Source organism: Nylanderia fulva, unplaced genomic scaffold (genome assembly GCF_048542155.1).
Source record: "Nylanderia fulva isolate GAGA-0341 unplaced genomic scaffold, ASM4854215v1 Scaffold21, whole genome shotgun sequence".
In the NCBI taxonomy this organism is placed as follows: domain Eukaryota; kingdom Metazoa; phylum Arthropoda; class Insecta; order Hymenoptera; family Formicidae; genus Nylanderia; species Nylanderia fulva.
The window spans coordinates 1993108-2009615 of NW_028190275.1; the positions used below are offsets into that span (position 1 = coordinate 1993108).

General features: G+C 28.7%; 4 protein-coding genes across 8 annotated transcripts; 2 read left to right on the plus strand and 2 right to left on the minus strand.

Moving 5' to 3' along the window:
- The first annotated feature begins 151 nt into the window (after positions 1-151).
- On the plus strand, positions 152-2960 carry LOC114945810 (uncharacterized). Of its 2 annotated transcripts, none has more exons than XM_029322113.1 (5): positions 152-397; positions 480-835; positions 920-1361; positions 1534-1743; positions 2140-2960. In XM_029322113.1, the coding sequence occupies exons 1-5, from the start codon at positions 306-308 to the stop codon at positions 2342-2344; spliced, it is 1305 nt and encodes a 434-aa protein (XP_029177946.1). In that variant the 5' UTR covers positions 152-305; the 3' UTR covers positions 2345-2960. The 2 variants fall into 2 exon arrangements, with proteins under 2 accessions (XP_029177946.1, XP_029177947.1); XM_029322114.1 differs by having other exon boundaries at positions 483-835.
- Positions 2159-9452, minus strand: LOC114928975 (DNA excision repair protein ERCC-6). Of its 3 annotated transcripts, none has more exons than XM_085482509.1 (15): positions 9050-9452; positions 8519-8769; positions 7818-8140; positions 7663-7734; positions 7389-7518; positions 7056-7208; positions 6632-6759; positions 6172-6326; positions 5553-5867; positions 5167-5361; positions 4944-5093; positions 4577-4687; positions 4279-4482; positions 3303-4107; positions 2159-3128 (listed from the first exon to the last, which is right to left on the minus strand). In XM_085482509.1, the coding sequence occupies exons 1-15, from the start codon at positions 9146-9148 to the stop codon at positions 2974-2976; spliced, it is 3246 nt and encodes a 1081-aa protein (XP_085338635.1). In that variant the 5' UTR covers positions 9149-9452; the 3' UTR covers positions 2159-2973. The 3 variants fall into 3 exon arrangements, with proteins under 3 accessions (XP_085338635.1, XP_085338636.1, XP_085338637.1); XM_085482510.1 differs by having other exon boundaries at positions 8519-8791; positions 9050-9107; XM_085482511.1 differs by having other exon boundaries at positions 9046-9090.
- Positions 9453-10034: 582 nt separating this feature from the next.
- LOC114945811 (uncharacterized) lies at positions 10035-11414 on the minus strand. The gene is made up of 4 exons (XM_029322115.2): positions 11206-11414; positions 10900-11087; positions 10540-10736; positions 10035-10361 (listed from the first exon to the last, which is right to left on the minus strand). Exons 1-4 carry the CDS (start codon positions 11315-11317, stop codon positions 10172-10174), a joined length of 687 nt encoding a protein of 228 aa, XP_029177948.2. The 5' UTR covers positions 11318-11414; the 3' UTR covers positions 10035-10171.
- Positions 11415-11721: 307 nt separating this feature from the next.
- LOC114945815 (uncharacterized) lies at positions 11722-16506 on the plus strand. Of its 2 annotated transcripts, none has more exons than XM_029322119.2 (6): positions 11722-11937; positions 13240-13422; positions 13516-13637; positions 13859-14007; positions 14210-14384; positions 14516-16506. In XM_029322119.2, exons 2-6 carry the CDS (start codon positions 13314-13316, stop codon positions 14576-14578), a joined length of 618 nt encoding a protein of 205 aa, XP_029177952.1. In that variant the 5' UTR covers positions 11722-11937; positions 13240-13313; the 3' UTR covers positions 14579-16506. The 2 variants fall into 2 exon arrangements, with proteins under 2 accessions (XP_029177952.1, XP_029177954.1); XM_029322121.2 differs by lacking the exon at positions 11722-11937 and adding an exon at positions 12133-12230.
- The last annotated feature ends 2 nt before the right edge of the window (positions 16507-16508 follow it).

The following is a 16508-nucleotide window of genomic DNA, read 5'->3' on the forward strand; positions in this document are numbered from 1 at the left end:
ATCACTCGTCACGCTCCGCGGAACACCGCCCGCACGCTCAGTTTATTGAATCGCGCTGGTGGCGTCCTCTAGTGGCGGAGCACTGACTTACCATCTGTCAAACGCACGCGCATGCGCGCTGACTTACCAACTGTCGGATCAAGTTCGAAAATGTCTCTCTAATCTTTCCGATAGAGCTTAACGACTGATAGACGCATATGTTGTTCTCGTGGACGGATTCAATATTTATCTTTATTACGTTTTGATAAATATCTTGATTATCAAAGAATTTTCTTTTTATTTGTTTCGCCAGGTTTAAATTTACGATGAGTAATATTCAATCTACTAATGTTAGAACAAAGAGACGTCGAGAAGCACAATGTTATGAAAGTCCATTGAACGGTTCTTTCGTGGAAAGGTAACGATTTACGCATTTAAATTTGTATTAAACAATGCAAAAACAAAGATTGATAATTATATTATCAATCAAATTGTATTAGCAGGAAAGATTGTAGGCACGATGGTAAACTTATCGACCTTTTTAATGGAGAGAAGAGATTGACTCGTGGGATGTTGCGAAAGTTGAAAGAACAAAGTGCAATCTCCTTAAGAAGAAAATCTTCGCGAAACAGTGTAATCATTATAAATGACAGTGAAACTAGTGGAGAAGATGAAGAAAGCGCTTCTTCACTCAGTGTCATTGAATGCAGTCCGATTACGCCATCCTTGTCTTGGCAGCAAAAATCTAGAACAAAAGAATTGCAAAACTCTGTTAGGCAAAACAGAGAAAAATTATCAAATTTATTCGCTAGAAAAACATCAAATGCATATTCTTCGACGGATGGTGAGAATATAGGTAAATTAATTCTTTTTGTGCAGAAAGACTGATAGAAAAATTTATTTTATTTGACTATTATAAAATAATACTTGTCATATTTAGCACCATTGCAAACAGAGGACGATGTAATTGAATTATGGTCTTCTCTCAAATATTCCTCAAGCTTGAATAAGGGAAATAATTCTAGAAATAAAAAGAAGGAAAATACGTATTCTCAAAATAAATCAAATAAAGAAGTAAATTTTGTGATAGATACAAGGCCAAATCTGAAGAATCTAGAATTACTAAAGGCAGATACAGAATCTGCAGCGAAGAGACGAAAACTGTGTCACAATTTTAATGAACTTACATTGTCACCAAACAAAAGTCGAAAAAAGCATAATACCAATAACAAAAATTCAGGTTGCATACGATCCAGTACACGGTCTAATGCGCAATTCTGCGAAGAAGAAAGAAGTACAATTGTATCTGATGAACAAAGTAGTCGAGATTCAAGTCATAAATTAAGAGAAATAATTGTTGATGGATGCAATGTTGCAATGGCGTATGATCTTAATCTTTTTACACTTATATTTTCTATATATTTTAATGATAAATTTTCCTAAGCATAAATGTGTGAATAGCTACAAGATTACAAAAATTATACACTTGCAATATAATATACATTTTATTTCAGTTGCTATTTTAAGCAAAATATATTTTATTTTTTATTTTAGTCAAACAAATCATCGCACATTCTCACTTAAAGGCATCAAATTAGTGGTAGATTATTTTACAACAAGAGGTCATATTGTCAAAGTTTTCTTACCACAATATATACGAAAAAGAGAATATATATTACTTGAAAATTGGTATAAAAATGGTATAGTTGTTTTTACACCTAGTCGCAAAATTGCTGGCAGACAAATTACGCCTCATGATGACAGGTAAATTTGTCACATATCTAAATAGAAAAATCTCATATATATATATATATATATATATATATATATATATATATATATATATATATATATAATTTTACCTATGCATAAGATATTTTAATCATTTATTTTATTTTTTATAAATAACCATGTGTAATATAAAACTCATTACACATATATATTTTACAAAAATGTCAATTACAATACTTGTACTCTGCATAGAACAATTTAATATTACAAAAAAATTATGTAATATTAAGTTACAACAAATATTTGTCTATTTTTTATTGCGTATTTATCTCTTTTACATAAAAATAATGTATATCTTTAAAAGTTTATTTTTATATTAAAATGTTCTAAAGCCATAATGAAAAGTCCAATTTGCTTCTTTTATTGTAGATACATTTTGGAATACGCAACAGCATGCGGAGGAATAGTAGTTTCTACAGATCAGTTTAGAGATTGGTATAAGGAAAAGCCAGAATGGCGCGATACAATATTAAATCGTTTATTGGCGCCAACTTTTGTTGGGGATTATGTCATGTTTCCAGAAGATCCATTAGGTAGGTTTGGACCCAATCTCGATAAATTTTTGCGATTTTGATGGAATATAATCTTTGTTGTAATATGTATTCTGAGTAAGGTAAGTTAACAATACTGGACTAATCACTGTCCTGTTATTAAAAAGAAATTAAACATTTGATATTGTAAATTTTAATCTCAAAAATTTACTCTATTTTTCTTTATGCTTGCTCAATATACATATCTTTTTACCCTGAGAAATGAATTATTATAATGATTATTTACTTTTTATATTATCCATATTATGAGATGTAAATTGAAATTTAGAAGCAGGAAGAATTATAGATAGAGATGAGATTAAGTTGTTTTCTGAAGCACATAAATAAAACATTGAGAGAGATGTATATATGTTATTTATATTTTCATAATTAAATGTATTTATATATCAAGCATAGTTTTATAATATATTATACTATTATAAAAAATAGTTTACTTTCTATCAAAACATATTGTGTTAATTACTACAAAACACATGTACAAAACAATTGTGAAAAAAAATTATAAATCTTATTATAAGTCATATATTTACAGTTTCTTCGCAGCCTTTTTTTTGTAAGAAATATAAAAAATACATATACGTACAAAATCAAGTGCATAGAAAAAAGCGAGAAAATAAATACACAGAGTTGGCATTACAATTTTTTGTCTATTCTACGCTGGCCTCCAACAAAATTGCCCTGATTCACGGATGACATTCATGCTTTTTTGTGCTTCTTCACGTGCAAAACGTTGTAGCATATTCTCACTATCGCTGTTACGATATGCATTCGATAATACTGTTTCGTGTTGAAAGGCAGAACTGACAGCTAAAACAAATACAGAATTTTATATGTATTATAATATTTTGCTGAATCAATAATTAATATTTAATGTCTATATAAATGTTAAATATTTACATTAAATACATTCATTTAACTATTAGATAAAAGTATGAATTAAATTTGTAAACTCTCAAAAAAATATTAAACATAAATAATTACTTGATTTGGTGAATAATTTTCTCAACACATAATCATCGTCCGTGGTTGAAATTGACTCTTTTTTTTCATTTGAATGTCCTAGGCGACGACCTATTAAACAAGAAACACGTTCTCCTTCGAATATTGCAGAAATATTTTTCTTGCTCGAATGTGAATTTTTTTTATGTTTCTTATGTTTACGAACAGACGATATATTATGTGCGGTAATTTTATCGTCATTTAAAACTGATTCATTTTTCTTTTCCATGGAATTATCATTGATAGACTTTATTGTAAGTATAGTTTGCTGATTATTCTCGTTAAATATATTTTTATTCTCTACATTGCTAATGCTTTCAATATCCGCACTTGAAGCCAAATTTGAATCTTCATTATATCTGGCTGGAGATTTTGAGATGCTAATTGAATCGCAAGAGGTTTGGTCCACAGACGAATCGTTTTTCGTAGCAAGAGTCTCGGTGTGTTTCGAATTATTATTTTGTTCATCGTGTTGTTTTTCTTCGCAAGTGCTATCATTTGTATTTTTATTTTTGTCGCACGTTGATTTTATGCTCGCGCTTATTTTCTTGCTAATAGCCGAAGCTAATTTTTTCATCTCTTCGATCTTACTAAGTGAAAAACCGCCAGATTTAGGCGTTAATTTGGATTCTCTAAATAAATTGTCAGATTCAGAAGATTTGCCATCTATTGGCTCGTTTAGATTAAATAATTCTACCAAATCTGTCGTTTTAAACAATCTGCGCTGGCGTGGCTCATCAAGAACTTTGTTAGAAAGTAATAATTTAAAGATCTGTCTGTGGTACATCTGAAAAGAAAAAAATAAAAGCTTTTAATCTTATCATATAAAATAATACAATAAAGAATAATATATAACGGAGTAATGTTTTCAAAAGATATAAAAGTTTGAAATTATTTTAATTATAATTAGTACAACATTTTTACAATTCGTAAAATATGATAATTTGTTGTTGCCAACCTTTTCCTCAATCGTACCAGCAGTAATTAGTCTGTAAACAGTAACTTGTTTATTCTGGCCTATTCTCCACGCGCGTTCCCTCGCTTGAGCATCCGTAGCCGGATTCCAATCTGGATCATAAATGATTACTCGATCCGCGCCAGTCAAATTTACTCCTAGGCCTCCTACGCGCGTGGTCAGAAGAAACACGAAATACGACGAATCCTTTTCGAAAAACAAAAAAAAATTTGAATTATAATGGAAATGGTTTTTCATTCCATTACATATAAATTAATATTTCCACCGATTTAATGCGTACATTATTAAATGTGTCAATCGTTTGTTGTCGTTGAGACATCGCTGTTGTCCCATCCATTTTCAAATAGGTATATCCCTCGCGTTGCAACAGACACTCCAAAATCTGCATCATCTGCAAAGAAAAAAATATAAGATGTGATAAATCTATTTTTTATATAATTAATAATATATTTAGTATTCTAAACTCTTTCATTTAAAAAATCATGAAAAATTGTACGCTTTTGTAAAAAAAAAAAAATCATGTTGCTCTGATGTGACATGATACTTGATTATAAAAAAACGTCTTTCTATCTCTATGAACATTCTAACTTTTAAAACTGACGAATAAAATTTTCAATTATGGAATCTGTAATATAAATATTGTTTACCTGTTTTCCCTGAGTGAAAAGTAACACCCTATGTTGTTGTCTATGCCAAATTTTCAAGAGAGATCGAACCACATTCATTTTTCCAGCACGTTTCCAGTAACCAAATTTCTTTAATTGTTCTTCTGATAAAGTGATATCGTCATCCGAATCCTTAAATAAAAGTAAAATTTGTAATGTTATAAAAAATTAATTAATTTTCATAATACGGTTAACAATATCTTACGAGTTCCCTGGTATACAAAAACAAGTCTGGATGATTGCATATCTTTCTCAACTCTGACAATGCGACGAGAAATCTTGCTCTATATTTTCCACTTTCATGATTATTTTTCTCATGCAAGATAAAGGATACATTTTCCGAACATAGATACTTTTTATATAATTTTTTCTGCTCATCCGTTAAGCTACAGAATAACACCTGAGGAAGAGAAAGCAAAAAGAAAGAATTAATTTATTTCTGTTCAATCAAGATAAAACAAAGTTTACAATATATTCTTTCAAAAAAGAATGTATAATAAGAAAAAAACTAAAGATATTTAGAAGAAAATTAAACAAACAAGAACATATGTTTATAAAAAGCCGATATTGAATTTAGAAGGAGAACACAACCTGCTCATTTTTTTCTGGCAAAGTGAGATGATGCTTTACGTCGTTCTTTGTTCTTCGTAGCATGTATGGCGTGATGGCGTCTTTCAACATAGTGGCTACGTGGACAGCCGTGGCTTCCTGTAATGGTGTAGCGTTCGCGTAACCACCACGTGTTATAGGAACTGCGCAATGTTCCAAGAATACAGGCAGAGTGCCCAATTTCCCAGGTAAAATAAAATCGAACAAGGACCACAGCTCCTTCAGGGAATTTTGCATTGGGCTACCACTCAATAGCAATCGATGCGGTGTCGAGAATCGTTTTACTGCACGGCTCACCTGCGAATCAAAAACATTTGTTCTATTAATTATTATAATTATATATTAAACACTAGCATATTTTAATTAATACAATACTTATCTCTTATATAAATTGAATTATTTGTTAAATAGGCTAATAACAAATATGATTAATAAATATATGTATTAGATAGATATATTTATTGCTGCCCCAATTGGGGATTACAAGGCGCTTTTTTTTTACAGGAGCGTTCCCAAACCTTTCCTTCCTTTAAATATATGTATTAAAAAACTAAAAAAAAGGACACTGATTAATTTCTCGCAACTTTAACAATTAAATCACCTTTGCTTGTGGATTACGAATCTTGTGGCCTTCATCGAGAATAACATAATGCCACTGACTGGATACGAGCAAATCTTTGTGTTTGAGAACCCCATTGTAAGAAGTAACGAGTATTCCGCCAGTTTGCAAGGATTCTATCAGACTTTCTGGATCACCTGGATCAGAACACCATGAATGATATTTAATATGATACACTATTGACTATTATTATTTATGTATCATATAATAAATATAAACATAAATAAATATAATGTTACAACTAATATGTATATATAAAAACCATAAAGTTGAAACAATTTTTCCAAATTTTCTTTTTGTATTACAATTACTTCATTGTTACTCAAATACTGTTTTCCATAATGGCAATTGAACTTTATGGAAATTTTTTAGTAAAATTAATTAACAAATTCCTCAATTGTTATAAAGATAATCTCTCTTGGTGCATACTTTATATTCTTACCATTGTAACCTCCAGAATGATGAAGCACAACGACTCTAAAGAGAGGCCACCAATCGTGAAAATGTTTCACCCACTGTTCCATTAAAGTAGCAGGACATACAACTATAGTCGGTCCTAATCCTCTATACCTACATACATCAATCATGCATACAATATTTATTTTTCCTATATATCAATACAACTTTATATATAAATGTAATTATAAAAATAAATAAAAAAAATAAAATAATATACTCATGTACCTCTCTTTCTCTTTCTCGAGAAAATCATATTTTTCAATAATTAAAAAAAAAAAAATTTCGAGAAATATTCTATAAATTTTGTATAAATTTTACATCATACACACACACACACACACACACACACACACACACACACACACAATTTAAAAAAACATTATAATTAAGATAAATACGTTTAATACCTTCCATTGTGAGAGAGTAATTCACTACAATCCAAACCGGCAAGAAATGCAATAACTTCGACAGTTTTTCCTAATCCCATCTCATCACCTATTAAACCACCCAATTTACGACCATGTAATTCCCAGAGCCATTTAACCGCAACCTTTTGGTATCTGCATAAATAGAATATTTATAATTAGAAAAATTATATTATTCAAACAAAAATCATTAATCATATATTAATCCAATATTAAGTAAATTATTATATTTATTTAAATACAAATAAGGATATATATAACTACTTTAAATACTTATATCAAAAATTACTTAATGTATATACATATGTATTATACCTGTACAATTTTTCCCAAATACATTGTGGTACTTTAAAGATATTATCAATTTTGTGCATTGCTTCATCTTTGGGATAGCTTTTTGTTTCCATCCTTTGTTTAAATATTTTATTGTCTCCGTCGTCTCGAGCTAGAAATTAAAAAAAATATGTAAGAATAATATATATAATAAAAAAGTAACAAAATGATAATGATACATTTACATAATAAGAAATAAAATAGAAAAAAAGATCAAGTTAAGAGAAATATGAATTGTTTAGACAAAAATACATACTTCTCTTTGTGCGTACATATCCTGATTTAGTTTTTCTCTTTTTAGATATATATGATGCTTTATCTTCTACATCTAAAAAACATTTTATTCTTTTAATATAAAAATATAGATATATATTCTTTAAGTTTTCTTATAAACATATATATTATTATTACCTGAATCGTCATCACTAGGAATATATTCGCTTCCAGAATTATTGTCTACAGTTTTATTTGTTATGCTTGTACAAGCTGGCTCGTCTATAATTTGTAATGCATTATCTTTGTTATTTTCATCAGATTTAGATTTTTGATATTTTTTATTTGTCCTTGCATCAGTATCAGATAATTTTGCTTTCTTAGCTGACACTGAATGATCTTTGTCACAAGGAGTCTTGGATACTTTCTTTAATTTTCTTTTTCGCTCCGCAAGAGTAGCTTGCTGCTTGAAGTATTTTTCGAGGTCTAACAATTGAGAGTTCTTATTGGTATTTCTAGAACTACAAAATAAAATAAACTTTATTCTCTATATATTCTATTTTATAATCTATTCTATAATTCTATAATTTGTTATTCTATATTAATGTTTTTCATTCTTTTAATAATAAACTAAATTAAATAAAAATTAAATAAAAATTTAAGTTTTTAAATTAAAATCATAATAATAAATTAATAATAAATCAAATCATGCATGTATTACATTAAATTAAATAATTAAATTAATAAAGTCACACATAAAAAAAAAAAAATTAATCTTGCATAATTATTAAGATGAATTAGAAAACTAAATTGTTCAAAACTATAGAGATCTCTTAATTATTATATATTGAATTAAATTTTATTTAAAGTATCAAAACTAAAATAAACCTTGACATTACCTTTCTTTCTGCTGTAAAATTGATTGTTTAGATACTGCTTCGAATGGAGTAATCTCTCCAGTTTCAACTTGCTTTTGCAATTTTGCTTTGTGATCCTCCTCATCCTTGTCATCAATTTCCCCATCTTCTTTGTCACTTAGTTCTATATTATTTTGTATTCCATCCGCATGCTGATTGTTTGATCTTGTAGCAAGTTTAATATGTTCCGATACCTCTTGCAAAATACTGTCTTCTGTTTTCATAGACACTATCTACAAAATATTAGCAATATATCTTAAAAGAAATAAAAAAAAATATATATATATTTTATTTGACCAACACATATGACAAGACTCAGATAGCCACAGTAATTATTATGACATCAAAATGGCAAACGATGCACTTTGACATCAAAATGATGTCATAATAATTACTGTGGCTATCTGGGGAATTAATTAATACCGGTAATCTTGATATTATTTTTGTCAATTTTATATATTATTCAACACACTACAACTTATATATAGATAACTAACGATATTATTTACCTACCTCCTTTAAATTATTAATAAGCACATCATCGAGCACATTTTTCGTCATGTTGTTATCAATGTTCGATGCATTACTATCACTATTAATTGTCTCTGCCATAATGCGAAATATTTCAGATATTGCATGTGATTTGTAATATGAATTACATACTATGCTATCAATATGTTGACAGACATTTTATATCGAACATAAATCCTTCATTGAAATCACATAAATCGATCTATTAATTAATTTGTAAAAATTATCATTTAACAAATATATGTCTATAGATAGGTCTTCAGTTGCACTTTCTTTGTTTTTCGTATTTTTTTCTTTTTCTGTATGTCTTTCTCCTTATATATATCCTTTTCCTCTTTTTCTACCCGACTATACGCAATACTTTTATGTATCTATTTCATTTATAAGTGCAGAAAGTACAGATAATAGTGTAGCTACTACACACTTGTCAATATAGAAACGCGATTCACAAAACGAATTTGATAGGCAAATATTTTTATCGATGACACGATAATTATCATCCATCTTTTATTAGTAAAAAAATTGCAATCTAAATTTAATTTCAATATTTTTGAATTTTATATAATTATTTCTAGATATCCAGGGATATATATTTTAATAAAAAAAATCATTATTGCGAGTTATAGATAATATAAAATTATTAAAATATTTATATATACATATATATATTTTTTTTAACTACAATTTTATAAACAATTATCATAATTAATCGCACACTATATATATATATATATATATATATATATATATATTTGTCAATTATACTTTTTTGTGAATTATAAAATATAAAATTTATGAAAAATATATATTATATGTAATTTACAATTATTTTTATAATTTTTATAAAATTCACGTATTTGAACAAAATATAATATGATGATCGAATTTAAGATATATAACGTGTATATATATAATTATATATAAATAGAAAAAAAGTAATAAAGTAAAGAATTTAATTCATTAAATATTATGATTCGAATGAGTACTTGGTGTAATTTACGTATTTGAACAAAATATAATATAATGATCGAATTTAAGATATAACGTATATATATAATTATATTATAAATAGAAAAAAAGTAATAAAGTAAAGAATTTAATTCATTAAATATTATGATTCGAATGAGTACTTGGTGTAAAAAAGAACTTGATCGATTTTGAAGATCTAGTATCGTCGACTTTACGCTGTTTCTTTTGATAATCGGCGAATCGTATAGGCTTATTATTATTTATTGTCATATTAGATAAATTCAAGTTGGAGAATTTCAGACGACGCAACGATTCCGAGGAATATCTATAAACAATAACAAGAACAAAAGAGATTATTATATAGTAATAATAAAAAATTATTTTAGTAAGATTAGGCTATTTCGCCTTCGTACAAATATATAGTAATAAATTTTGATTAATAACTTTTGATTTTCGTTTTACTTTAATAAAAATATATGCGATACGCGCACTTTGTATTTTACCGTGAATTATTTAATGAATGCGTAGGACCGGAGCTCATCAGCGCAGATTGGGAAGTACTTTGCATTTGCATCAGCTGCTTCTGCTGCTCGTGGAGCTTCCCCTTCTCAGTCTTTGCAATCGTATATTTCTTCAGCAATGTTTTCATATTGCGTCGCCCGATAAGATAATGCTCTTTCAACATGTTATACTTGCTGTCCTTAAAATATATTAATTATTGTCATTTAAATTCACAGATATATATACGCAGAAAAATATAGAAAGGAAAGTATATATATATATATAAGAAAATGTATAATATATAAATATATAAATATATATATATATAGAAATATCGAAATAAAAGTGATATATATAAATACAAGTGAGAGAAAGCGCAGCATTGTTATCTTTATCTGATTATTTCGGGTTATCTCCATGTTTAATAGTATTTCCAAAATCTCGGTAAAAGGTGTGAAAAGCGAGATGTTCTTAGGCATCAGTAGCTCATCTTCTAACGGCATATACGCAGGATTGTTACATTTACATTGAAAACAGTACTGCTTTTCAACTATAATACAAAATATATAATGATTAAAAAAATTATAATAACCATGGAAAATTGATCGATTTCTCATTGCTTTCTCCTCGAGAGCCATTATTTATTTTTCTCATTTATATATAATTACCTTGCTTTATGCAGTTCATACAAAACACGTGACTACATTGTGTAATATTGAAAGGCCGTTGTCCCCTATACATCGGAGTGAAGCATTTGTTGCAAATTAATAATACATCCATACTTGAAATATCGATGAAGCCAAGCGATTCGAATCGTGTAATGGCGCCAAGAAATTGGAGTCACTGAAATGAATACATATGTCTATGAGTATAAAGAGTTAAGAAATTAAGTGATGATGATTTTTGATTGGCGCTTTAATCGCCAAGATGGCGAGAGGCATTTTTGCAAAAAACATTGTTTTATTTTCCAAAATTTTCTACGAAAATTTTACATTATTTTTATTTTTAATTTTATTCATTTATTTAGTCATTTATTTATTTTCCGATCTAAATAAAGCTATATATTTCGAGTATGAAAGATAGTTGAGTTTCCAGAAATTACATATCCTCCGATAGCCAATCAGCGCGCTCCATTGCCGGATAGCTCTGTGACTTTGAGAAAATATCACCGAGTCGGCCGACTATGTTCACGACGTAAACACAGTCGAACGCTGCTATCTCGGCGAAGCAGAGTTCGCGATACATAAGCGTCAATTGTCTCGCGATTATCGGGCGCTGCGTTTATATACGTACGAAGGCGCGTTTAAAGGGCGGATATTACCCTAAGGAATCCTCGTTCACGAATGATCATCGCGGCAATCGTGAAGATGCGATACCCGTGCGAATGAGCAGATTCCTAGGTGAAGATAAACGTCCGTGCGGCTGTGCGTGTGCACAGACGCATACACACTTGCAACAATATATATATATATATATATATATATATATATATATATATATATATATATATATATATATATATATATATATATATATATATATATATATATATACACATATACATATACACGTCACACACCGCATACTGTTACATCGAAATCGGGTTCTGGTCCTTTTTTTTCATTCTGTGTTATATCGTCGCGTTGACAGTCGGCGAGGCGTCGCCAGACGACTGTCAGAAGTGTCAGATCAGGTAAACCATCCGATCGGAATCGACTCGCGTCTCGTTTTTTCCGCGACAGCGGACGATTGGTCGCGATCGCTACTTCTTGATTCCTGATACTGATAAGTTACATCGTCTCGATAATTGCTTATATGTTTTTTAGGCATCGATTTAATCAGGGTGCCGGTTATTATTTATGACGTTATCCGCGCGACGAGTTTGACAGTTGTCTGTTCATCGAGTTTCGTCGCGTCAGTTTTTACGCCGCTGCCGCCCGCTTCGTTTCGAGTCGAGTGTCGCGTCCTGTGACGTCTGGTAAGCGATTGACCGAACGAACGATTCGCCAATACTCGACGCGGCTAGTACTTGTGATTTTTGTAGAAATTCTCTGTACATGTTCTTCGTCAGTAAAAAGAAGGAAGGACGTCGCGTAAATTGATGATATAGTTTCGCCTTATTCTTGGTTGTACTTGTATTTTTTTTCTTCCGACTCTCTTGTTAAAATGAAACGAGTGCATTCTTGAAAGTTTTTTGAGAGAATCATAAGAAAATATACAACTCTGGAAAAAACAACTCAACAAATTTATTTTATTCATTTTTTTATAAATAATTTTTGAGTATAATTTTGCATAACTAATGTTTGAAAAAAATTTATGTTAATATTTCCTTATTTAAGAATAATAATAAAATAGTATATTATATAAAACATTTTATAATGAAATATATATTAGTAAAGAGAGAGATACTTAAGTTTCTATTTAAAAAAATTTTTCTCTACTATTATTACTACTGTTCTACCTCTGTTGTTATTATTTCATGTCTAATTAAATAATGTAAATATTTTGACATTTTAAACATGTTCATTATTTATGTTGAACCAATTAAATAATTAAATTGGTAATTTTGGACAAGTTTAAGATGAGTTGTCATTTTTAGTACAACCCCCCCCTCCTCCCATACACACACATACATAATCTTTTTTACTTGATATATATATATATATATATAAAGAATAATTGAATATTGTTATAATTGGCAGAAGACTATAGCTTTTTGGATACAGTGATATATAAGCTTGAATTAGTTTGATCAAGAGCAAAAAAGATTGCAATCATGGAATCATCAGATAGAAAGAATGTATATCTTACGAAAACTGGCGATAACTCTTTAAATTCTGGAATGAGAGACACTATGATTGTTGGCCAAACTAATATGGCACCAGGTATATAGTAATAACCATTATATGTATATAAAAATTCTCAAAATTATTATGTAAATATATATATAAGTTGTATTTTTTTTTGTTCTTTTGTAGAATGTGGTGGGGAAGGTGTGATGAAACCCAATAATGTGTCCAATGTCTCCACTAATCAAACTAAGTGGTCCAATACTCAGGGTAAAAATTTTATCATCAATGCAGTGCCAGTGAAGAATGAGGTACAACAATCAGAACAATAGCTAGTAATAATAAGTTAAATATGTGAAAAGATATATATTTAAAAAGTCAGTAAGTTCGAGAGAAAGATGAATTACTTTAGTTAATTTACACAGTCATGTCTAGCTGATATAAATAAAAAATGTCTTTTGCAATCAAAATACTAAAACATGTATGAAGCCTTGTATAGAAGAGTTAAAATTAATAACGATATATTTTGCAGATTGTACATCTGGAAGATGGTAATGCGCATTGCAACACTAAGAAAATGTATTACTATGATAGACATTATACTGGTCATGAGGAACCAGAGAGACCAACACGTAGAGGAACAAAGAGATATAGAGACAAAGATGCTCCAAAACGAGCTTTGTATGTTAAATCGACATTGAAACATTCAATGGCAGAATTTTATTTAAGACATACCTAAGTTTTATATGCATGTTTTAATAATTATTAGATGCATTTTTTAAAAACATAAATTAGGATATTTTGATTAATACAGATTATCAAATGGTACTGCTTGTACAATGTAATTAAGATACTTAATGTCTAATGTCTTAATATGTTGTAGATCTGCATTTTTTTACTTTTGCCAAGAGCTACGTGGCAAGATGAGGGAATTGCATCCCGAGATGGGAGTAGGTGACATTGCGAAGGAATTAGGAAAATTGTGGATGAGCACGGATCTGCAAACAAAATCTAAATACATGGCAATTGCAGAAGAGGACAGAGCCAGATATGAAAGAGTATGTTATTTGTAAAAAATTTGTTTGAGATATTCAAAATTATAGTATATTCGATAGGATTCTATCACTATATGATAATTACAATTGTCTATACGAAACATCCGCAAATTTAACGAAACATTTTCACATAGGAAATAATTGCGTACAACAAGAGAGTGAAAAATTACGATCCAGAAGAAGTTGGAACTGTATAAGTTGGATGCATGCGAGACAGATAAAAACGATGACCTGATTCTCATTGGAACACTGGAGCGCAGCAAGAGTACAGGACGATATTATTACTAACATAGTATTACTATTGTTGTATATATTATGTACACTGTTGATATTGTCCGCAAAAGAGAGCAACTGACTTGCAAAAATTCGATTATAATACTTGTGATGATAAAAGAAAAAAAAACATCCAGATTCAGAGAAGAACAAATTCCATTTTATAATAAATTTCTCCATCACACGGGCAGACGCTATATCATATACATGACTAACGTGTGCTAATATATATAAATATACCGATGATATATAATGCAAGTACAAACCTCGATTATCTGAACACTTATATAACCTGTTGACTATTCGAGTAATCAAACATTCGGTCAATCGGTATTCGGATAATCCAAGTTTTGCTGTATAAGTTTTAGTAATAGAATAATTCAAGTAACAATAACTGCGCTATACTATTATGATACATTAATATTAAACAATAATAACAATAATAATAATAATACTGATAATATTAGAACGTAATAAAAGCGTATATGTTGCACTATGCACCTATATTGCATTATAAAGTTGCAGTAGATTACTTCGTTAAGATATGAAAGAGCTGGAATATGATAAAGAAAAGTAACCCAATTCTATTACATGACAAATCTACAATGTATACAAAATTTGCTATAAGAGGTGGATAATTTTGCTTTGCAATGTAGCATTGATTTAAATTATATAATTTCAAGATATGTACAGTGGGTAAAAAAAGCATGCATTAGATTAGTTGAATTAGTATAATAATAGTTTTTGAATACAAACAATGTTTATTAAGACAGAACAAAAATTAAACACAACATTAAAAAAATGAATGTAAAGAATAGATCTAACAAGTAAGAATATTTAGGCACAAATATAAGCTGTTAAGTACTGATATTTTACTAAATTGTAATCAAATTTTGATTGAGAAAGAACTGACTAAAAATCGAAACTATATTTCATCCACTTTATTGCATAAATATCAGCGCTTGTATGTGTATGTGTGTACTGGCCTAAATATCTTTACTAGAAAATTTTTTAAGAAAGTGGATCAATCTTTATTCATTTTATTTAAAGAAATATGAAAACATAATTCTTAATAATTTTTTACATTACAACTTATTAATAAATTAAAAAGTTTTTGATAAAAAACTATTGTCTAAGGAATATTTAAAAATATTTAAAAACAGTATAGAAAAATGTATCAAATCATTATCAAAAGACTATAGGCTATAATCTAATGAAATATTAAAATTTAATTGTCTGTTGCTTAATAGTATTAGTCAAAAAACACTTTGACAAGGCAATTTTTATTTTTTGTGTTGTATTATTATTGTTATATATAAACATTAAACTATCATTTTTTGTTTACTTATAATATAAAATTTTTAAAGTTATAGATTTGAGGCATCGTGCTAATGTTCTTCTTTTGTATATAATTTTATTTTAAGAAGAATATACATTTGGAATATTTTCTCTATACCCACTGTAAATATTTTTAATACATAAAATTTATGTATTTCTTATAAATTACTTATTTTTATTCCTATAGAGGGATAAAAATGATCAAAAGATATAAGTAATAAAAGCGAATCGATAATGATAATGATGAAGTTCATTACTAATGAACAAGTATAAAGAAGACACAAAAAGCATATTGCGGCTTCTTATAAGAGTAAAAACTTATGAGAGCAAAAGCGAGCATTGTACAGTGCACTTGACAACTTGTCTCCTGATCTTGTACACATATATTCATATACTTTAGACTTTAGACCTATATTTCGGGGATACTTATATCAAGATCCCGAAACAACGGAACGTATATTCTATGTATTTTGTTCTTTTTTCAATAAAGGTAAAGATATATATATAAAAACAACA